Source organism: Monodon monoceros, unplaced genomic scaffold (genome assembly GCF_005190385.1).
Source record: "Monodon monoceros isolate NGI ecotype Baffin Bay Population unplaced genomic scaffold, NGI_Narwhal_1 Super_Scaffold_5, whole genome shotgun sequence".
NCBI lineage: Eukaryota > Metazoa > Chordata > Mammalia > Artiodactyla > Monodontidae > Monodon > Monodon monoceros.
The window spans coordinates 43,825,396-43,849,180 of record NW_021703782.1 but is presented as its reverse complement, the minus strand read 5'-3'; the positions used below and the strand labels follow the sequence as shown (position 1 = coordinate 43,849,180).

Sequence of the window (23,785 nt, the reverse complement as noted above, 5' to 3'; positions counted from 1 at the left end):
AATGCAAATTGGTGCAGCCACTATAGAAAAGAGTATGGAGGTTCCTTAGAAAAATTAAAAATAGAACTACCACATGACCCAGCAATTCCACTCTTGTGTATACATCCAGAAAAAACGAAAACACTAAATCGAAAAGATACATGCACCCCAATGTTCATAGCAGGCAGCACTATTTACAATAGCCAAGGCATGGAAGCAACCCAAATGCCCACCAACAGATGATTAAGAAGATGCACTATACATATAAAATGGACTATTACTTAACCATAAAAGAATGAAATTCTACCACTTACAGCAACGTGTATGGACCTGGAGAATATTACACTTACTGAAGTAAGTCAGACAGAGAAAGACAAACACTATGATATCACTTATATGTGGAATCTAACAAATGATACAAATGAATATATATGCAAAACAGAAATAGACTCACAGGCATAGGAAACAAACTTGTGGTTACCAGAGAGGAGAGGCATGGAAGAAGGGACAAATTAAGGGTATGGGATTAACAGATACAAACTACTATATATAAAATAGTTAAGCAACAAGGATATACTCTATAGCACAGGGAATTATACCCATTATCTTATAACAACCTATAATGGCGTATAATCTTCAAAAATACTGAATCACTATGCTGTACACTTGAACTAACATAATATTGTAAGTCAACTATACTTCAATAAAAACAAAAGCAAAATAAAATGTACAGCTTCTTAAAAGGATAATTTTAATACTTATTTTAAAGTTCCAAATATATTAACTTTATAAAGATATCAACTATCTTTATTAATACTCAATTGTTTCTTTTCATATGTTTTATTTAGTGGAAATAAGATTACCCATCTTTTATAATTACATTTCCATTACCTGGTTCTTATTGTCACAAAATATTTAGTACCCTTTTTATATACTTACTGGATAATGAGATTCTATAATTCTCTCAAGAAAAGTGAATGATATACTGAAGGTACAGAAATTATTCTATTAGTCAATTATTCACATATATTTTAGAACTCCAGAGGAAGGAGCATTTTTCAAAAGTAGAAGTGATGACTTATATATGATTTATAGCAATTAGCAATAATAATTCAGTAATAATCTGAAGCATCACTGGTTCTCAATTTTCTTGCCTTATTTAAATTATTTACTATATTTTTGTACCTTTTATCTCCTTTAAGGTATGTATATGGCTTGATTAGATTTTTTTAAAAAGGAATATGGGGCATTATTTGTGAAAACGAAGGTCTATTCTGTTTTCCTCAGGGCTCTCTTTTAAACCATCAAAGTCCAAATAACTTGTGTAGTATTAACAAATACTCTTTCAGGGTTTGGAAAAATGTTTAAATTTCTAAGTGTGTCTAATGTTTAAGGTGGGTCTGGGGAGAGGGACATCTGTCTATAAAATAGGTTATTCTAGAAAAATACAGAACATATTACACATCACTCCCCTCCCACAGATCAGCTGCTACTTGGGAACTCAGAAGTGAAAAGAAATATATGTAAATAGATGTAATTTAGGTTAACAACTTTGGTTTCTTAGCTTAACAGAATCTACTCCAGTTAAAATCCTATTTCTCATTAACCTTACAGGAAAATAATCAGGCTTCACACAATATAAACTTAACTTGTGTAAAATTCACAGCTTTGGTGAAACAGGTCATGAAGAGTATTCATACTAAGAACAACATGTGAGAAACACAGACTGCTGTATATGTCAAGAGTTTTGGGGAGAAGAGCAATTATTGCATGTCATGGATTTTTATGAAATACTAGGTATTCTTCCACCTGTGTTGTGTTTACTGCAGCTGAATCCACAGCCTCTCCTTTCTTATGTCACATCAGAGTGCCATGCTTCACATTTTCTTCTTTTTAATGAGAAAGACTCTGAGGATGTCTCTTCTTTCTGAGTAAAGATGACTATAGGTAAAATACATACCTGATGTGGAGAAAGAAATGGCAAAAATTAAGACTGATTAACCATCTCTGTGGAAAGAACCATGGTTTTGAAATACAGAGTGCTGCCTGGAGTCCAGGGAGAAGGCACTTGCAAAGGAAACTCAAAGAAGGAATACTTAAAGAGTGTCCAGATTTTCTGCAGAAGGAGAAGTAAAGCAAACTCCTCCACCTTACTGTTCTGTTTATTGCAAGGAAGGAACTTTTCTTTAGCTCTCTCCATTTCCCCTAAAATTTTACATTTGTCTTCTCTTTTATGTGTTGTTCTTACATACCTGATAGTTGTTATCTTCTAGAGGTAATAATTACCTTAAGGACTTGTGAAGGACTTGTGAAGGTTAGAGCTGGAGAAACTAAAATTTAACAACAGAAGTCTGTTTCCCAATTTTCTGGACAAATTAATTAATTGATTAGATTTTCTCAACTGTAAGTTTTTGTCCTATATATTTTTCTTGAGCCTTTAGCACCTACTCCCACCTGCCTGCTAGGAAATGCTAGCACATAAGGGCAAACAAACAGGAAACAAAACAGATATAAATGGGAAATCCAGAAATAGCCAAGTTCACTTAGTTTGACATCTAGATTTTCTTTGTAGATGCTTGTGTTTGTCGTGAAAACTTTTATATTTCATACACAAAGCAGTTACATTTTCTGCTAGTAAAACTGTTTTTGTTCATACACTGCAAACAGTGATATATTTGATCTCATGATGACCTGCAAAAAGCATTATAACTTCTAAATATTTTACTAACAAGGTCTAGTTCGTCATGTCAGCCTTCTTTTTCCATCTCTCCCATGTTTACAGACCTTTCTACTAAGGTAGATGGCAGCACAAACCAAAAAGCACAGAAAGAATGCAAAAACAAAACAAAACAGAAAAGCCACTTACCTATAAAGAGCATCATGAGATACATTTTCAGCACATATGGGAAATAGATGGATAAGTCAAAGGGCAGCTTTGTGGAGTAAGTGCCAAATGATTCAAAATAAGGCAGTGACTGATAGATGGCAAATGCTGTTTAAAGAAAAAAGGAATCATGAAGGTTTCCCTCCTTAACTTGCTACAGAGATGTGTATATATGTATGCATAGTTGAAGGATATTCTGAATTTGATAATGACCATTTTGTGATAATTGCTGAATCCTTTTGCCAAAGCTATAATTTGATATAGAAATCCGCTGATCAGATTGGCAAGGCCATTACAGCAGTGTGATTTGTTGAATTTTGTCCATTTTTTACTTTATTATGCCTACACAAAAATAGTTTACAGTGTTTCTTTTTTTACTGAGGTATAGTTGATGTACAATATAAGCTTCCAGTGTATAACAGAGTGATTCACAATTTTTAAAGGCTATACTCCATTTATAGTTAATATAAAATATCGGCTATATTCCCTGTGCTGTATAATATATCCTTGCAGCTTATTTATTTTATACATAGTAGTTCGTACCAAAAATTTTATCTCAAAATACCTGTCCTCTTAGCCACAAGTAGGGGTTAGAGACGAATGAATATGGAAAATGCTTCATATATTCTCCTCTTGGAGTTTCATAACACGCATTGGTATAGCAGAGATTCTATCAAGTTCTGCAATAAAGAAACTGGTTTCACCCATTTCCTCAGCTTAACTGGTCTTGGAATAGCTCTTTCTTCCTCCCCATCCCAGCAGTACTTAATAAAAATTCTGAGGAATCATGTGAGAAATGCTGGCCTAAATTATTTTGAGGGAGGAGGCTCATGTCAAATAAAAAGAGATGGACATTCTATGAAATTGTGTCCCATGTATAGACTTTGTATAACATTTCATGGAATAAAATGATAATGTACTATGGTTATATAAGATGTTCTCATCAGGGTAAGCTGAGCGAAGGTACATGGAAACAATGCACTGTTTTTGCAACTTATTGTGAGTCTAAAATTATTATTTTTTAATTTCTTTTTTTTAAAAAGACAGAGGAAAACTCAGGCACCCACAGCTGTTAGAACCAGACAGTGGAATCAGCACAGAGTCTGCAACTGACACTAAAGCATGCCATCTAAGATTTCCATGGGCAGCACCTAAGTCTCTGGCATTTTATTAGTATAGTTGATTTGATTATGAATATGAACTTGGTTTTTGTCTTATATTATCAGATGGGAAACTATAGTTATTAAAAGATATTAGAATTATCAAAAGTCAAGCAGGTTTTCTTAACTACATGTTTTTATACTTTGGGACATTTGAAATATATAGAAATATATAAAGATAAAATTACTACGCTCTACCACCCAGAATTAATCATTATTGATATTTTGTTATATGTGCTTTCAAAATTTTTCTGGATAGACTTTGTTTTTTAATTGCAAGAAGAAGTTTATGAAACTAATTTTAATAAAAGAATATGCATTTTATGGCAACTATATATAAACATGGCTTTCCTAAGAAAGGAGAATGCTTACAATTATGGAATAAAAAGAAAAGTTTCCTATATATTTATTCATCCCTATTTTTAGGAAAATATTAGTCATATTTCTACTTTATTCCTTTATATATTCTTTATAGTATTTTTCATATTATCTAACAAATGAATGTACTTAATAAATAAATGTTTCAATGAGTGATGGATTTTGTTCTCAAATAAATGGCCAATCCATTTTTTATGGTTTTCAAGAAGATTATTCCCTAGATTCTTTTGGCATAGTCTATTTGGAAACAAAACAGATTTTTAAATTATGTCTAACGTGATTTACTATAATATAAGCTCCTTTTCTCTGCTCACTGGTAGATAGACAACGTGTGGTTATATCATATATACTTTATAATTATTGCCAACATCACCATCATTTTATGTTAAATATTTCTGTATGTTTTCCCTTAGTTACTTAACATGTGCTCTCTTAATTTCTTTATGCCTTCGGTTTTCAAAAACTTTTATCATGTCTGTTTCAGAGTTCCCTACCAGTCTGCTAAATCCATTACAGAGGGAAGCATATATTCCCCAAATATCCTCAAGCTCTTTGCAAATTGATGCTTTTAATTATTTGATTTTAAGCTTTAGGTTTACATTTAGGCTAAGTAATTAGCCTACTTCACATTGTATTTAATAATTCATTGTTTATTGAGCATGTATATTGGGTGCATAAGACAAAGGAAGAAAGACAAAGACGACCCCAGATCCCCATGGAGCTTAGAGGCTAGACAAGGAAATAGACATTAATCAAAGAATCACACAAATGTCTAATTACAACTAAGATAGGTCTTACAAAAGAGATTCATTGGGGGAATTAATGTTGATGAGGAAATTGAGAAACGCTTCCCTGAGAAACCAATGACTCGTCTAAAGGTAGAGTTAACTGTCACTGGCAGAGAGTAGGCAGCATGGTAGACGGTAAGTGGGAAGGCTAGTCCAGCCAAGGGGGAACTGAATTTCTATGCATTACAAATAATCACTGAGTCACTAAATGTTAAATCCCCTTTGGATGAGTAAACAGACTTAGAGAGGTTAAATGATTTACCCAAACTCAGCAAGTTAATGAAGTTAAAGGCCCTCAGATGTCCTCATTCCTCATCCAATATTTTGTCTACTGTGCAGAGCTGTTTTCCCCTTAACTTGACATTTTAATGTTTTGCTTCTTTGCATCAAGGGAAGCATGCCAGGAAAGATAACACCTAGTCAGCTGAACAGTAGCAAAAATGGTAACTTAATCATCAAAAAGTTTTGTGAATCATCATAATAGGATTGCTTTTGCCAGTAAGCAATACAGAAAAGTCACTCTTTTCTTACCTTCAGCGAGAACACACAAAGGATAAATTGGCATCCATAGTGTTTGACTGAGCCATGTCAAGACAGCATAGGATATTCCAATGACTGATAACATGCTGTAAGTGTACCTGAAAGGAGACAAGTTTGCTCATAAACATCATTTGCTGCTGATGTCTGGGAAATAGGAGAATACCTTACTGTGTAATTGAATACACAGATAAAACTGGAGAGTACGCAAATTTCTTACTTTATTTCCTGTAATGTAAGCAGGAGAAGAGGTAAATAATGAAGAGAGAGGAACCGTGTCAGTCTGGCTTGTCTTATGGGGTGGATCACGGATAATTATAGAGGGAAGAGAGAAAAATGTAAATCTTATCCCCCAGCAAATTACAGTTACAAGTTTCCTCAAATAGTGACTTCAATTTCACTCAGAAGCCAAGCCCATTTTATGCACAGGCTAAGTTTTTAAGACAGACAGACTTGTAAATATCTAGGTAATGAATTTTAAAAATAAAAAAAATATGTGCCATCTTGTGTGAATAATTAAAGAACTGGCCTTAGGAGCTTGTTTTGGGTATAGGAGTTGGTTTTAAACCTGCCTTTATGATGTAATAGATGAAGTAGTCAAAATCTTTTCATTTCTCAAGCTTAAGCATACATCAGCATCACTCAGAGGGCTTGCTAAAGCACAAATTGTTAGGCCCTATCTCCAGAGTGTCTGATTCAGTGGACCTGAGAATCTGTATTACAAACAAGTTCCAGGTGACGCTGATGCCACTGGTCCAGGGACCATACTTAGAACTACTGGAATAGGCAATGCATACATATGGCAAAACAAAATTCAAAACCTTGAAAACATGAATGCAGAAAAGTAAATCTTTCTCTCATTCCAGGACCCTAATTCCACTCCTCAGAGGCAATGACCAATGCCAATTTCTCATATATTCTTTCCAAAATATTTTTGCATATACTTACCTATGTGTATATATACTATATATAATATACATCAGCAGTGCAAGCACTCACCAAACATAGCATGTTATCAAACTTTTTGTTCTTTACCAATATAAGGGAAAAATGGTATCTCACTGCTTTGATTTTTTTCTATTACAAGAGTAGGTAAAAATCTTTTCATATGTTTAAAAATCACTTCTGATGAAGTCCAATGTATCTCGTTTTGTTGTTGCTTGTGTTTTTGGTATTAAATCTAAAAATCCATTGTCAAACCCAAGATCAAAAACATTTACCCCTATGTTTTCTTCTAAGAGTTTTATAGTTCTATCTCTTCCATTTAGATTTTCGAACCATTGAGTTAATTTTTGTATGGTGCAAAGTAAAGGACCAAATTCATTCCTTTGCATGTGGATATCCAGCTGTCCCAGCACCATTTGACCAAAAGACTATTTTTCCCCATTGAACGACCTTGGCATCCTGTCGAAAATCAATTGACCATAAATTTGAGAGTTCATCTCTGGACCATCAATTCTATTCCACAATACATCCTTATGTCCGTTATCACACTCTTGATGTGTGCAACTTTGGTTGCTTTGTAGTAAGTTCTGAAATTGGGAAGTGTGAATCTTCCAACTATGTTCTTTTTTGAGATTGTTTTGGCTACTCTGGGTTCCTTGGGTCTCCATATGAGTTTTAGGATCGGCTTCTCAACTCCTGCAAAGAAGCCAGCTGGGATTCTGATAGGGATTGCATTGAATCTGTAGATCAACTTGAGGAGTGTTCCATCTTAAAAACATTGTCTTCAACCCATAAACACAGAATATCTTTCCACTTATTTAGATTTTCTTTAATTTCTCTGCACAGTATTTTATAGTTTTTAGTGTACAAGTTCTGCCCATCTTTTGTTAAATTTATGTCTAAGTACTTTATTTTTTGATGTTTTGTTTTCTTAATTTTATTTTAGGATAGGCCATTGCAAATGTGTAGAATACAATTAATTTTTGTACAGCTGACCCTTGAACAACACAGGTTTGAACTAAGTGGGTCCACTTATATGCAGATTTTTTTCAATAGTAAATACTACAGTACTACACTATCTGGGGTTGGCTGAATCCAGATGCAGAACCTAAGATACAGAGGAACCCTGTATACAAGGGGCCAACTATAAGTTATATGTGGATTTTCAACTCCGCGGAGGGTCAGCACCCCAACCCTTATGTTGTTCAAGGGTCAACTGTATATTAATTTTGTATTCTACAACTTTGCTGAACTAGCTTATTCTAATACTTTTCAGTGAATTCCTCATGATTTTTTATATACAAGATGTCATCTGCCAGTAGAGATAATTTTACTCCTTCCTTTCCAATGTGGATGCTTTTACATCATTTTCTTGCCTAACTGCCATGCCTAGAACTTCCAGTACAATGTTGAATAGAAGAGGCAAGAGTAGACATTGTTGTCTTATTCCTATCTTTGGAAGAAAGATCAGTCTTTCATCATTAACCATTATGTTACTGTGGAGTTTTCACAGATGCTTTTATCAGGTTGAGGAAGTTGCTTTTCAAAAAGTCATTCTATGGTAAATTGGGAAGATAATTCTGCCCCCATTTTACAGAGAAAAAAAATGAGTTTTAAAAAGGTTCAGTACTTAGGAATTTCACTCCTAAGTTAAGAGAAATGAAAACATATGTGCACACAAAAGCTTGTACATGGATGTTCACAGCAGCATTCCTGACCAAAAAGTAGAAACAACCCAAATGTCCATCAACTGATAAATGAATAAAAATTGGTATATCAATATAATGGAATATTATTCAGCCATAAAAAGAAAATACTGATACCTGTTAAAACATGGATGAACCTTGAAAACGTTATGCTAAGTGAAAGAACCCAGTCACAAAAGGCGCATATTATATGATTCCATTTATATGAAATGTCCAGAACAGGCAAATCCATACAGACAGTATGGTAGTGGTTGCCAGGACTGGAAGGAAAAGGGAATTGGGTGCGACTGCTAATGGATTTGGGGCTTCTTTTGGGGGTGATGAAAATGTTCTCAAATTAGATAGTGGTGATGTCTTTACACATGTCTTTGAATACACTAAAATCGACAAATTTTATACTTTAAAAGGGTAAATATCAAGGTCCATGAATTATCACATTGCTGTTATTTTTAAGGTTGTGTGATTTGCCCAAGATCACATAGCAGTGGAGGTGAGGTTCATACTGAGATCTTCCACTTCTATGTCCAAAATTCTTTCCATCACATCACGATACCACTCTCAATGCCAAAACCACTTTGTTCTCTAATGGGTCTACTGAGCTTATCTGAGACTGAATCGACACTGAAAGAGTTGGGCATACCAGAGAATGAAACATCAGAAGGCCACAGTCCCAAATGAGGCTCCATGTCTCATAAACAAAAAGTCATGGGCTACAAAACTCCCTGAAGTTTGCCCCAAGTCCACAAATCTTTCAGTTAAAAGTGAGAAATAACTAAGTTATATATAACAAAGAATTACAGTCACTTTAATTCAACAAAATATTTCATTACATTCATTCTACTTAGAATATCTTAACTCAGCCAAGTTATTGACAATATAATAAAGAATTTATATAACCTCAGCTAAAATGCTAGGTTCTTTTGTTACCCATCCACATCCAGATCTTTCAAGCAGGAGGGATGGTTCTCATTTGTGAGAGCTTGAAGTAGCAGTTAGAAGCCTCTCCAAAGTGAGCCACTGAGCAAAGGGCTCAGCAATTTTACACCATTGCTGGTAGAGATAACGCACAAAGTTTTAGAATTAGAAGGAAACATAACACCATCTGGAGCAAGGGTTCTTAACCTGAGGTCCAAGGATTCCCAGTGAGTCCATGAAAGAACTTCAGTTATTTGAACCCGCTGGAATTGTATACAAATGTTTGTGAAGGTGTGTTTTTTCCCCAGAGAGATAAGGCCCTATATTTATAATATTCTTGAATTCCAAGAAACCAACTTTTTAAATTGTGACTATGATAGAATAAAAGTCTTGCTTTGCTTATTAAAGTAACACATACCAGAGCAATTGCAAAGAACGCCTTTCATTAGCAACAGCTGCGAGGTTTATTCCAAATTGGTGTATGCCAAGTCTTCTGCTGGGAACCTGATGCAATGATTTGCTCTTGATACCATGGTAGGTTTCCATTATCTTTGATATGCCCATTATGGAAAGCACTAAAAATACATTTCCATATCAAGATAAAATAATATGAAAAGGGGTTATGTATTTCTCTCTCATTCAGAGTAACCAAATGTAAGCAGCTATTACTGGCTTCACTGTAGAAAGCAATTTGGCTTTAAGAGATTATTTTGCCTCCTTACCTAACCATATCCAATACATTCCAAAAGATGAATAAAACACACACCACATATTTCTCTTGGACTTCCTCTTGACTGGTGATCACCACAAAGAGGATGATTATTCTCTCAGTGAGCTAACAAAGAAAGAGAAAAGTCAAGAATTAGGATCATCTGTTAAGCGGGTAGGTAATTTTCTAATTTTAAAAACCAGAGTTCCTCTTAAAAGTATGCTTTAAGGGCTTCCCTGGTGGCGCAGTGGTTGAGCGTCCACCTGCTGATGCAAGGGACACAGGTTCGTGCCCCGGTCCGGGAAGGTCCCACATGCCGCGGAGCGGTTAGGCTCGTGAGCCGTGGCCGCTGAGCCTGCGCGTCCGGAGCCTGTGCTCCGCAACGGGAGACGCCACAACAGTGAGAGGCCCGTGTACCGCCAAAAAAAGAAAAAAAAAATAGTATGCTTTAGGGGCTTCCCTGGTGGCACAGTGGTTGAGAGTCCGCATGCCGATGCAGGGGACACGGGTTCATGCCCCAGTCCGGGAAGATCCCACATGCCGCGGAGCGGCTAGGCCCGTGAACCATGGCCGCTGAGCCTGCGCGTCCAGAGCCTGTGCTCCGCAACGGGAGAGGCCACAACAGTGAGAGGCCCGCGTACAAAAAAAAAAAAAGTATGCTTTAACTATAAATATATATACTACACAGTTAACATGATCTCTGAGGGAGCAGGGTTACAGATGAATTTCATTTCCTCCTTTTTGTTTTTCTGCATTCTCCAAATTATATGTAATGAATAAAAAGATAACATATTTCATCGGAATCAGGGCATGTCCCTTCTTGTGATACATGCACACATGGTTTTTACTCACTTTGACAAGCTTTTATTGAGTGTCCACTATGTATCAGATGCTAAGACTACATATATAATGAAAGCATGGTCCTTGCTACACAGGGTAGCAATGGCAGGAGAATGTGGGGCAGTAACTGTAACACAGTGTGAATAATGCTGTCATTTAAAGGGCTATATATGGGAGCACAGGGGAGGGAGATACCTGTCTGAGAAAAAGATGCGGAAAAGATTTATGGAGGCAGGCAACATTTCAGTTGGATCTTGAGGAATGGACAGGGGTTTGTCAGGTAGACTGGATAGGAGAATGGGCATCCTAGGCCAAGGGAGCAGCCTGAGCAAAGAGGCAGAGGTGTGAAAACACACGGTGTGCTGGGGAGTAAGGAGAACCCCTGGGGGCTAGAGAGGAGGTGCACAGAAGGGAATCCTAGGAGATAAAATTGAAAATGTGTTGGGGGCTGGGATGTGAAGAGTTTTGAATGACAGGCTGAGAAATTTCCATTTCATCCAACAGGGAAGCCCCTGTAGTTTTGGGGGTTTGCTTTGTTTTTAGGTTTTTTTGGTGGGGGTGGGTGGGAGGTGGGAGAAAGGGAGAAAGGGGATGCGAAATAATATAATCCTAACCCACATAAGCTAGTGGAAAATGAAAAGAATTCAACAAATTCATATTTTTCCAAGTCAGTAAGCATCTATAAATCATTAAGAATGCACACATTTATGGCTCAGCTCGTTACTGACCTCAAAATATACATTCCTCTTTCCAATCTAAATATAATGTGCCTTCTTATGCCATATTAATATACTTTGTACACTCTGCGTTTTTTGTTTGTTTTTAATAGAACATTTTACTTTCCTCACAATGGTCGAAGGAAAATATCCATGAGATTGAGGGAGCATATTAGTGATAAAGGAAAGATGAGGGCTGCTTTGTATTTTTCAATAGCTGTCTATATTTAAAGCGGATCAAGGACTAAAGACTGGGATAATCTATGACTTAGAATCATAGGTTGTTAGTCCTGGAAAATCACCTAGTGCAGAGAAATCCAGGATTTGCCAACATTGGGCCACATGATCAGAAATCCACATGTAGAAGCTGTATCAGCATGTTTATAACCACATTGGTGAGTCAAGAGGGCCCTTGCTTGGCTAAGGAAATTAGATATGATTCAAACCTTAGTCAATCAATGGAAGCTACCTACATGGCTGTTTTTCTTTTGTCAGTCTTTCTTTACAATGCCCTAGTTTCTTGATTTAACCATATTTATATAACGAATTAGACTTAACTGCAATGATAATTACCGAATGATCCAAGCTTGCTGCTATGACACCCGGCAGCCTTCGGATACAAGATCTTAGCAACAAACAAGTATTTAGGCACTGCCTAATCCTACATTTGATCGGTGCCTGCTAATTAGGAAAATTATCTAATTTTTGACAAAAATCTCAGGAGATACACACATGAATGCATATACACATATTTCTAATTACATGGCTGACTACTGAAAGAGAGAACATAAGCTACCTTTTGATAAGATGGCTCTCTAAGGGCCCTGCTAGATACTTGCCCAACCCCACCTTTTTACAAATAAGGAAACTGGGAACCAGAGAAATTAAGTGACTTGCCCATACTAGTGGCAGACCTGGAAACATATATATCCCAAGTCTCCTGGTTTCCAGAGTTGCAGGCAATCCCTGGTTTCAGGCTGCCCCTCAACTAATGAGTAGGGAGGGAAAACTCTCCTAAAAGAGAGAGACTGGAGCTGCACGAAGAAACTCACTCTGTTTAAAATCATCACGTGAGGGACTGTGGCATGTTAGTGATGGTAACCTGACTGCAGAGAAATGAGCAATCAGCATGCCCCCCAAAACACAACCACATACATACAGGAAGGTATGTAAAGGTCCTCCTCCCATACGATGTCAGTCTAATTAATAAATTATCTGATGGTTATTTAAATCTAACTTGACCATTCAATGGTAATACAATGGGAGAATTTAGGGGGCAATATTCTTAAATTGGTAAAAAGCCAATATTTATTAGTTACTTTGTGCCACGTTCCAAACACACGCCATCTCATTTAGTCTCCATAACGACCCTAAGAAGTGCTATTGTTATTATCTGCCTTTTACAAAGGACACTGCATTTTACAAAGTGAAAGTGACTTGCCTATAGATATGGAATCAAAGTCTAGACAATGTCATTCTAAATTCCTTGTTCTGAAACACTAAGACATTTTCGCCTTTGTTATTTTATAGGCTACACCCTCGCATAATGTCTATGTTATAGTCTATTCTAAAAAAAAAAAAAAAGGCTCTCCTGAAAAGTTAAACCTTAAAACAAGAACTTACTTGATTTTCTAAATCAACACCAAAATAATTTTCAAGAATAGACTTTTAAAATTTATTACTTTTCTTTACATATAATAGTTTGACCAGTTATTTAGAGCTTTACACTTGGGAAAACTTAGCACTTTGTCATTTTAAACAAATCCTATGAGAACATGACAATTACTAATGAATGGTCTTGTAATGTTTAGTGCAACTCAAACAGGCAGAATAAAAGCACAGTAAAAACACCGTAACTTAGGCCAAATTAAACATAGTGTTAATGTGGTTAACTCAAAAATTTGGTAACTACAAAATAAAAATATTTTTCATTTTTATGTTCTATTTGGGAATCCTGAACTCCAGATTAAGCAAAGACTAAAACTGTTACTTTATAAATGGCATCTAGCAAATTAGTTATAAACTACTGAAGGAGTAAAAAATCATACTTCAACTATAGAGAGAATTTCTACAATCTTAAAAATAAATTAGTTTTAGCCTCAAAGACTATTATATTACTAAAAGGATATCCCAAACTATTTTAAATCCTGTAAACTTTTGTTGAGAAGTTCAGAAACATACCCTTAAATGTTCAAATCACCACATTCTTCTGTAAGACAAAAGCATCTAAATACTATTTATATATTTTTACTTATTCATCAATCGATAGATATTTATTGAGTGCACTATTCTGAATCCCGAGGGGTATAACACCATGAACAAGACCAAGTCCCAACCCTCATGGTATTTATGTCCTAGTTTGTGAGATAGACACTGTAAACAAATGTAGCATAATAGTTGAGCATTCAGGAAAACTAGCCCAAATCCATATTTTTGCTCCACCATTTACAATTTATGTGAACGTGGATAAGTTATTTAACTTTTGTGTTAAGTAATTATACTGGAGATAAAAATAAGCATAATTTAATGTAGTGATTAGTATATTTACAGGAAAATACATTTTTCTATATAATAAGACTATCAGTGAATAAAAAAGTTAATCTCAGCATCTTTAAAATTATACTGTGAATATAGATTTATAACTATCACACTAAAGAACTCCACTGATCAAATGCGAAAAATACCAGAAAAATCGAAAATCTTACGTACAGAGTGAATTGTACGTAATAATTCATTATGTACAGAGTGAATCATTCTCAGGAAGCATCAAAGTTTTGGGAATCTCATAGCACAACACTATCCGCAGTAGTTTTATCTCTAACAATAGAAACCTGTTCCCAACTCAAAACTGGAGAGAAAATCTATACGACTTTATGGAAAAAAAATAATTAAATCTAGCAATGCAAAGAAGCACCTGTGTCACGGATTAAAAGAAATTAGGGTGAAACTTTGCTGTTTTCCTAAAAGGGTTTATTTTAAGACACTCTCCTTGAGTATATCCTTCATAATTGTTATGAATCTGGAACTGTGAAATCTTTGGAATGATTTTTGACAAGCAGACCCCTGCTTGTCCTTATCAGAAATAGGATGTGATATCAGTAAAAACAAAAATTGTTCTGGCAATTTGGGCTCACAAATGGAAGTCTGTAGGCACGATAATTTGGGGGTAATAACTCCCAGTGTTTTGATTTATAGATTTAAAAAATTGTGTAAAATGAAGACATGTGCAGCGATGTTTATTGGGATGCAAAGGTAAGGAGGCAGAATTTAGCCGTTATAATTCAGTTATGTATGAAGTCTTTGCATTTCTCAAAAGGTAAAGGAGTAAAGTGGATAACTCTGAGGGTTTCCTAAAGGCACATCAGCCTAATGTCATAATACAAAGGTTAGTTTTGTGGATATTTTCCCCTCTCCCTGAGTTGAAACATCCTAAAGCTATATCAATAAAAACCTCTTTCTCGGGCTTCTGCACAAGCGAAGTCAGAAGAAAGCCCTTCAAAATCAATATTTCAGGGTTGGTAGTACTTCTGCTCCATAAAAGCAAGTTGTTTTGATTAAATATACTAAAATAGTTTCCCAATTCAACTTTTTTTTAAAAATCAAGCTAATAAAATACGCAAGCTCATTTGGGAGCAAGGCGTTAGAGAGGAGAGATGCCGAGTTTTCACTTATCACTTTTAATTATAGTTATATTCTACTTTTGGACCTTTTTTACTTTCCCATTGTATAAAATTAAAAATACCAAAAGTTTACTTTATTTCCTGATATAATTTTAACTGGCATGTAATTGTTTCCAAAAATGGATGTATATAAACAACTATTTATGTTATCGTTTTGCCCTTTTCCTCTAAGTTGTACCTTTAAAAAATACATAAACTATACATCTCTGTGTTAACTTATAGTCTTATTGTCAATGGGTTCCCCCCACTTTCTTTTACCAATTGTAATATTAGAAAATCAAGTGGCTCTTCCCTGTCAAAATAAAGATGTGTATAAAACATTTAAAGGGCTTCCCTGGTGGCGCAGTGGTTGAGAGTCCGCCTGCCGATGCAGGGGACGTGGGTTCGTGCCCCGGTCCGCGAAGATCCCACATCCCACATGCCGCGGAGCGGCTGGGCCCGTGAGCCATGGCCACTGAGCCTGCGCGTCTGGAGCCTGTGCTCCGCAACGGGAGAGGCCACAACAGTGAGAGGCCCGCGTACCGCAAAAAAAAAAAAAACCATTTAAAAACGTACAGAAGAAAACACAGCAAACATACCCTCCTAAACACACACCACCGTCATTTCATACATGTGATTCTAATTGCTCAACTAGCTAAGAGTTCCTACCGCTTTGGGGAATTACTTATCTTGATATTTTGGAAGACCAGTTCCCAAAAAGAGAATTCCGTTGTGACTTAGCAATCTCACAAAGGTAATGTCAAAATAACACCACAAATGAGTGGACATGTTTTTCAACCTACTTGAAAGCAGCTAGATACCATGCATTTTTCCAGATACTACATGCAATCAGCTATGATTACTGTATGAGTAGCTTAGCCACATTCTTAACTAGTTTCTTCACTTAAAAGTGGGGAAACAGGAAAACCAAGAATAATTACACAACTTTAGACTTTTGTTTGGTTATTTTAAAGTTAGGGGCCTCAGAGTCATCTCATAATGAGGGAATTCTTCTAATTATCTGCAGAACTCTAATAAAAGAAGGGGGCAGAAAATGAAACTTTGGACCCGATACTGTGTTCTTGAAGCTTTTTACAATACTATGTCCATTCTGAAAACCATAGAAAAGATAGTAAATGAATAAAAGAAACAGAGGACAGGTAAAATCTCAAAGAGATAAAAAGAGGAAGCCAAACATCACAACAAAAATTAACAATAATCAGCCCAGAATGAGAATGTTTACTGTCTTCGCTACTATGATGACCCCTGATTGCTCCTGACAACAGAAACTTAAAAATCATTTGAGCCCCATCAACAGTAGACTTTGCCACCTCACCTTTAAATAAAAAGTGTCAGTATATACTTGCCATTATTTCTTAATTACCAAACCAGGATATATTCTGATTACAGTGATCATACTTCCATAAGCCACTACAGTTTCAATTAATAGTGATTAAAATCACACTTAAATATTCTGGAATTTCTAGGACTGCAAGAAATCAGGTTTCTAAGTTGTATAATACTTTCTATTTTTGGATAAGTCTACATACTTTTGGAAAGCATAAAATATATGCATATTTTCTAGACATATTCAAGATGCTCTTCTTTCTTACAAATTTAACTGTCCTGTTTCTCACTTGCATTTCCTTCTTTGGAAATAACTAAAATAACACTGCTCTTAACTTTGAAACTGCTGTTTTACCATAAAATTAATATTATCCAATTTAGCCTAATAAAGTACAAAATCCAAAAAAGTATGCCAAAAGAAAACATGACTTAGATTCAGATAAATTTGATCATACTCCAAGCAAAATAATTCCATATGACAGAATACAACTTTCATTTAACCTGGGTTGTTACTTCTGTTCTCTAAAATTAGCATTAGACGATGCTATATGCATCTTAGTTAACAAATAATAAATACCAATAAATCTTTTCCTAAATAATATGCTTCTTCTGGGACATATGTGTACCCCTTTTTATTTTGTAAGGAAATACATTTAAGGCATTTCCATCTAGGTTTTGGCTAGCTGACTACTCTGTTACTAGTTTGTACTCTAAATATTGCCCCAATTTTTATTTTACATTTGATATGTCAACACTGAAAATGTCTTCATCCTAATGAATACTATTTCTCTACTTTTACTGAATAAACAAAAATCTCCCATGAACTTGCAATGCTGAGTTCTTGATAGGCTCAAGTTTATACTCCGATTTCCATCTTTTAAACTTTCATGGTATTTTAAGCAAATTTTAATACAAGGATCTATGCCACTCCTTCAATCAACAAAATTTAAGGTGTATGTTTCTGTTATAAGCACTTTGCTAGGTGCTGGCAATACAATCAGATTCTGATATTTCAAATATTTTTACAATGCAAATTGGTCACATTTTGTTATCCATCTTTCCAATTTATTTTGCAAACAGTTAATATTATACTCATGTAAATACCTTTTCTGTAAATTTTAAACATATGCTCATATAGTCACTTAACCTTTATCTCTCCTTACGGAAAATACCACTTTTTTGTTTTTCTTGCCTTAATTCAGCAATGATTTAGTATACTAAATATCTACCAGTGACTTTCCCACCTTCCTTCAACCTGCCTTTAAAAGGAACAATGGTCATCTAGGGCTAGATACAAATGATACCTAAAATAACAGCAATAGCAACCAGGTATTGTATTTTTTTTTTCTTTTTTAACATCTTTATTGGAGTATAATTGCTTTACAATGGTGTGTTAGTTTCTGCTTTATAACAAAGTAAATCAGTTATACATATACTTATGTCCCCATATCTCTTCCCTCTTGTGTCTCCCTCTCTCCCACCCTCCCTATCCCACCCCTCTAGGTGGTCACAAAGCACCAGCTGATCTCCCTGTGCTATGCGGCTGCTTCCCACTAGCTATCGATTTTACGTTTGGTAGTGCATATATGTCCATGCCACTCTCTCACTTTGTCCCAGCTTACCCTTCCCCCTCCCCATAACCTCAAGTCCATAAAGTCTACGTCTTTATTCCCATCTTGCCCCTACGTTCTTCATTACCTTTTTTTTTTTTTAGATTCCATATATATGTGTTAGCATACAGTATTTGTTTTTCTCTCTCTGACTTACTTCACACTGTACGACAGACTCTAGGTCTATCCACCTCACTACAAACAACTCAATTTTGTTTCTTTTTGTGGCTGAGTAATATTCCATTGTATATATGTGCCACATCTTCTTTATTCATTCATCTGTTGATGGACACTTAGGTTGCTTCCATGTCCTGGCTATTGTAAATAGAGCTGCAATGAACATTTTGGTACATGACTCTTTTTGAATTATGGTATTCTCAGGGTATATGCCCAGTAGGGGGATTGCTGGGTCATACGGTAGCTCTATTTTTAGTTTTTTAAGGAACCTCTATACTGTTCTCCATGGTGGCTGTACCAATTTACACTCCCACCAACAGTGCAAGAGGGTTCCCTTTTCTCCACATCCTTTCCAGCATTTATTGTTTGTAGATTTTTTTTATTTGTTTGTTTGTAGATTTTTTTGATGATGGCCATTCTGACTGGTGTGAGGTGATACCTTATTGTAGTTTTGATTTGCATTTCTCTAATGATTAATGATGTTGAGCATTCTTTCATGTGTTTGTTGTCAATCTGTATATCTCCTTTGGAGAAATGTCTATTTAGGTCTTCTACCCATTTTTGGATTGGCTTGTTATTTTAATATTGAGCTGCATGAGCTGCTTGTAAATTTTGGAGATTAATCCTTTGTCAGTTGCTTCATTTGCAACTATTTTCTCCCATTCTAAGGGTTGTCTTTTCATCTTGTTTATGGTTTCCTTTGCTGTGCAAAAGCTTTTAAGTTTCATTAGGTCCCATGTGTTTATTTTTATTTCCATTTCTCTAAGAGGTGGGTCAAAAAGGATCTTGCTGTGATCTACGTCACAGAGTGTTCTGCCTATGTTTTCCTCTAAGAGTTTGACAGTGTCTGGCCTTACATTTATGTCTTTAATCCATTTTGAGTTTATCTTTGTGTATGGTGTTAGGGAGTGTTCTAATTTCATTCTTTTACATGTAGCTGTCCAGTTTTCCCAGGACCACTTATTGAAGAGGCTGTCTTTTCTCCACTGTATATTCTTGCCTCCTTTATCAAAGATAAGGTGACCATATGTGCATGTGTTTATCTCTGGGCTTTCTATCCTGTTCCATTGATCTATATTTCTGTTTTTTAAGTGTGCAGTGTTTTAGGATGAGGTAATTCTCCTTGTTAGTGATGTGGGTTGCAAATTAGCAAAGGTTGGCTTTTTCACTGCCATAAAGTCAACAGAGGCTATAAATAGAACAAAGTTAAGTATGCGACAAATTCTATAATACAAATAATGCTATTAAAACCTACCTGCAGAAACCTAGGCAGAAGATGGTCTGATTCAATGCCAACATATATGTGCAGCAACTCCAAGAGGGAAATAGATTGGCAAAGTCGCATGACAAGTCCAATTGCATAAAAAGTGTCAACCATTGAATCTGTGTCCAGTGAATTAAAAAGACAGACATGGTAAGTAAAACATAGATCACAACCCAAATCTATAAAGCACTTTGAAATACAGCTGAGACTCCTTACTTCCTTTTTCTTAGTACATGTGAGAAATTTCCTAAATAGATTACTAAATTACAAAGACTATGTAACCAAAGAAAGCACTTTATATCATTGTACATTTTAATTGCTCCTCTTCCAGAAAGGATTTAAAACTTGAAAAAGAAGGCTCCATGGCCAACGCTAAAGCATTTATTCCCCATTTATGAGATTCTAAAGCAATCCCAGCATAAAAGTAAACAGATAGACTCTAGACTACACCAGTGAAAACAGGCTGGAAGTGAGTTTATTAAAGAAGCTGTGGTGCCCACACCTTGTCCATTGACAAGAAAATGACAGAGATGAGAAAATACTATTTCAGAGAAGCTTTATGGAAATGAGATTAATGATGCCATGATATCAAATAACATCTTATGTGTATCTAGCATTTATGGCTCATACATATGTAGTTAGTGCTTTCTGGATTTCTGTGAGTTTTAAACACTGGAACTTGGGCCCACTGCAGAGGGCCCAAAACAAATACTGCATTTGGAGAGAGCTGAAATGGGAGGCAAACAAATGTTCATCTAAATAGGATAAATGTGTTGGTTTAAATTTTAAATTGAAATCCTGCCATGTTAAGAATCTTCTAGGGAAGTCTTTGTTGTTTTCACTCCCTAGTGATCATTCACATGATAATAATTTATCAACCACAAAGGGTGTCTCTTCTCAGCAGCTCTATGAGATAGACATTATTATCATCCCCATTTCACAGATGATTCCTGAGGCATAGACAGTCCATGCTCTTATCCATGGCCCTGCACTTGCTCTAAGAGAATTATCAGTCACACGGCTCCTTGAAGGAAGAAAGTAGCAGACGTTACTAGTCCAGGTGCTTGAGTGCTGTTGAGCTACTTAATTTATACATTGATTCAGGAACTGTACTGAACCCCACATAGTTCTTTTCAGCCTGCCTTCCATATGAATGGGTTGTGTTTCTTTAATAATACGTAGCTTTTATAATTATAACAGCAGGATAACAATTAAGAAATAAGTACACTGCTGACTAAGGCACTTTTCCTACTGGAAAGGCCAGGCAGCATAAGAAAGAGTTCATGCCTTGTTACTCATGTTGTGAATGACCTATAATATGCCCTCAAAGCCACAGCTAACTTCCAAGGTCTAGAAGTTATGTTTTTTCCTAAAAATATAAGGGAAGTTTTCCTAAGCCCTGTGTTTTCCTCTGCTTGAGGACTCCCAACACTCATAGTTGAAATTCAAGCCTCAGGCTGTATCTTTGGAGGTTCTTAACAAAGGCAAGAATTTATCTGTAGATTTGCAGTAATGAAAAAGCAACATTTATGGTGCCACAGAAGTAGATTAATTTTCTGAGGATACAGAAGTCTGAATTGATGAGCACAGCATGACTTTTCCCAGATATGTCCTAGATGTTTGTTTTTAGCTGAAACCAGCAGTTGCTCAAATTGTCAAGTCATGCAACAGTTGTAAACTGTGATGACACTTACCCGTGTGAGGATGGAACGTGAAAAGAATGTTATTTTGACAGTCAGAATGTTAAATGACAGTGATTCATTTCTTGGAAAACTGAAATGCATTTAAAATCTTTACTTTTTAGGAAAGTGGAGGAAACTTATGACTTAAACCATTAATGCTAACTCCCATATAGGTGATGAGTCATCTACAAAGTGTGTCATTTTATTATGGACACACTGCCCTTTAAAGGGATCAAATAGAAGCCTGGGGAATATAAAGTTTGTCTTTCATTTGTTAGTAGTTTGCAGTTATCTGAAACCTGGGGAATAAAAAACAGGAGAAGAATTGGTTAATTCCTGATTTCTCTGCAAAAAATGTTTTACTGGAATTTATGGATTTCCACAACACACACCAAATCTGCTAAGGTTTGGTGCAGAACCAAAAAGGAAGAGTGAAATGGCACCACCCCAATGCCATGTCTATGTTTTCAGGGCAAATGCCTACTCAGGGGGAAGCCACATACCTTTCCCTCATCTTACCTCCCCGCCTCCTCCAAAAAGGTTTTGGTTTTTGCAGTAAGAACAAAGTATGCTTACTGAAAAATATGGTCACTACACTTTAGAGAAGTGAAGGCTATTAGGTGCAGTTCATAGAAGTTAAAAAATTATTATAACCAGGACTAGGTGAAAACGAGGATTGAAAGTTAAAAATCCAAAACTGTTTTGGGCTTTTACCTTTTCCAAATGAAAAGAATCTGACTGTCATATTTGTGAATATCCATGAGTGGCCACAGAACTGGATTAAGTAGTAGATGAAAAGATAGGCATTCTTCCTATACCTACAATAAATACAGGAAAATACTTCATTTAAACATATTAAACACTTCCTTTATAATCACCCTTTCAGCATTATACTCATCTTTTCACTAACTTACTGGCCAATCTGAGCAAGCAAGAGACAACCATTCCATATCAGAGTCTTTTACTTGGTTACCCCTCTAAACCCCATCAGATTTTGAAAGCACACACTATCTGTTAAAGTAACCATCCTGAGTTTGTTTAAAGACAAATATGGTTCTATTTCAAAATCCACTTTCATCTTTGATAAACCTCTAACCTTGCTGCTCCCCAAGGAATAAAAGTAAGCATTGCAAAGTAGGCTTTGAATATTTTTGAAAAGAAAATATGGATGGAGAGGGGCTGATGTGGTCGATACGTGTCCCTGCTAAGTGCAGAACTTGAACTTGATAACTAGTTTATAGTTACAAGAGGGGAGTAGCAATGGTGGCATTCCCAGGTGGTGGATAATTCAATCATGGGACACACCTGACTTCTGAATGCATTATGTGATTGGGGACAGTGTCTCACCACTGCCTATTATATTTTGCAAGAGCAGATAGATAGCTTCCTTCACCAGACACACAGAGAAAGCAGTTTAGTCACTTGGGCCAGATATGGGGAGTCAAGTTGGCTTTTAAAATGGGTTGCTGGGGAGATGACTAAGAGAAGACTGACAGATACACGTTTGAGGGAGTTAGAGAAAGCACCGTTTGAAGCGTTGCCTCTGGTTCGGAAAAGCGGTGGGAGTGGCCCTGCCCAGGGTAGACAAGATTTTTCTCCTAGTTGGAGATGTGAAACCTCTGGGAAATAAGGCAAATACGTTGGGAAGCAGATACAGTGTAGCTTGATGATTTTACTTGGGCACCCCTACAGATGACTCAAGTACTACTAAATGAGTGGGGAAGAGGAATTCCTCCCTCAAACCTACAGCAGAATCACATGGTGCGTGGGTTAAACTTACACATCCCAGGCTCTACCCTCGTACCACTGGATCAGTTTTTCTGGAACTGGGCCCTGAAATCTACACGTGTGATTGGTGTTTCTGCAGCAAGTAGAGAAAGTCAAGGGAAGGGCTCCAGGTCGGCGGAGGGGGAAGAAAGAAAAAGACGGCAAGAGAGAGCACAAAAGGAAGGGTGGACACGCAGCCTGTCCTTCCATTTCCTCAGCTATAAAATGGGGGAAATAACAGTTACTCTTAGGGTTGTCGAGACAACTGAATTAGCTAATACCTGTCCAGAGCCCCACGGAGTGTGGGGCCTAAGTTTGCTCGGGCGCTGGTCGGTGCTCCCCCAGCTCATCAGTATCGACACCACCCACCGCCCCGTTCCCCACCCTCACCCCCGGCGGCCCCTCCTCCCCTACCCCCTCCTCTCCCTGCTCTGCCGAGCGTCCTACCTGGGCTGCAGCCAGGCGGGCAGCTCCACGGGCCCCATGGGCCGCCGTCTCCAGGCCCTCCACGCCGACCGTGAAGGAACACCCGCCAGGAGCGCCGGAGGGGAGGCCGGGCGGCCGGGCGCGGAAGGGCGGGGCCTCTCCTCACGCAGCAATTTACCAAAAAAAAAAAAAAAGTTCCTGAAGTTCCTGCGGCGGCGGGAGCCAGCTGCACCACCACTGGCACGCCGAGGCGCGGCAGGTGCCGAGGCTGGGCCGACCTGGCGGGGGCCCTAACA

General features: G+C 36.8%; 2 protein-coding genes across 2 annotated transcripts in view; one reads left to right on the top strand and one right to left on the bottom strand.

The window, feature by feature from the left end:
• Positions 1 to 86: 86 nt before the first annotated feature.
• HACD4 (3-hydroxyacyl-CoA dehydratase 4) lies at positions 87 to 23,785 on the bottom strand. The gene is made up of 7 exons (XM_029201456.1): positions 23,511 to 23,785; positions 22,011 to 22,114; positions 19,606 to 19,733; positions 10,015 to 10,127; positions 5,721 to 5,827; positions 2,846 to 2,971; positions 87 to 1,939 (listed from the first exon to the last, which is right to left on the bottom strand). The coding sequence occupies exons 1-7, from the start codon at positions 23,546 to 23,548 to the stop codon at positions 1,857 to 1,859; spliced, it is 699 nt and encodes a 232-aa protein (XP_029057289.1). The 5' UTR covers positions 23,549 to 23,785; the 3' UTR covers positions 87 to 1,856.
• The window catches only part of LOC114884442 (heterogeneous nuclear ribonucleoprotein U-like protein 2), a 41,267-nt gene continuing 41,028 nt past the window's right edge, over positions 23,547 to 23,785 (top strand). The window contains 1 exon segment of the mRNA XM_029203450.1: positions 23,547 to 23,748. Coding sequence (XP_029059283.1) covers positions 23,547 to 23,748 — 202 coding nt within the window.

What these genes read in the sequence shown, in the direction of transcription:
- HACD4 (XM_029201456.1), bottom strand. Translation starts at nt 23,548, where the DNA reads ATGGGGCCCGTGGAGCTGCCCGCCTGGCTGCAGCCCAG. An exon ending in ATTCTTTTCATTTGGAAAAG is followed by an intron (nt 19,734 to 22,010) that starts GTAAAAGCCCAA and finishes CACTGGACACAG; the next exon opens with ATTCAATGGTTGACACTTTT. An exon ending in AATGTATTGGATATGGTTAG is followed by an intron (nt 5,828 to 10,014) that starts GTAAGGAGGCAA and finishes GTCTCCTTTCAG; the next exon opens with GTACACTTACAGCATGTTAT.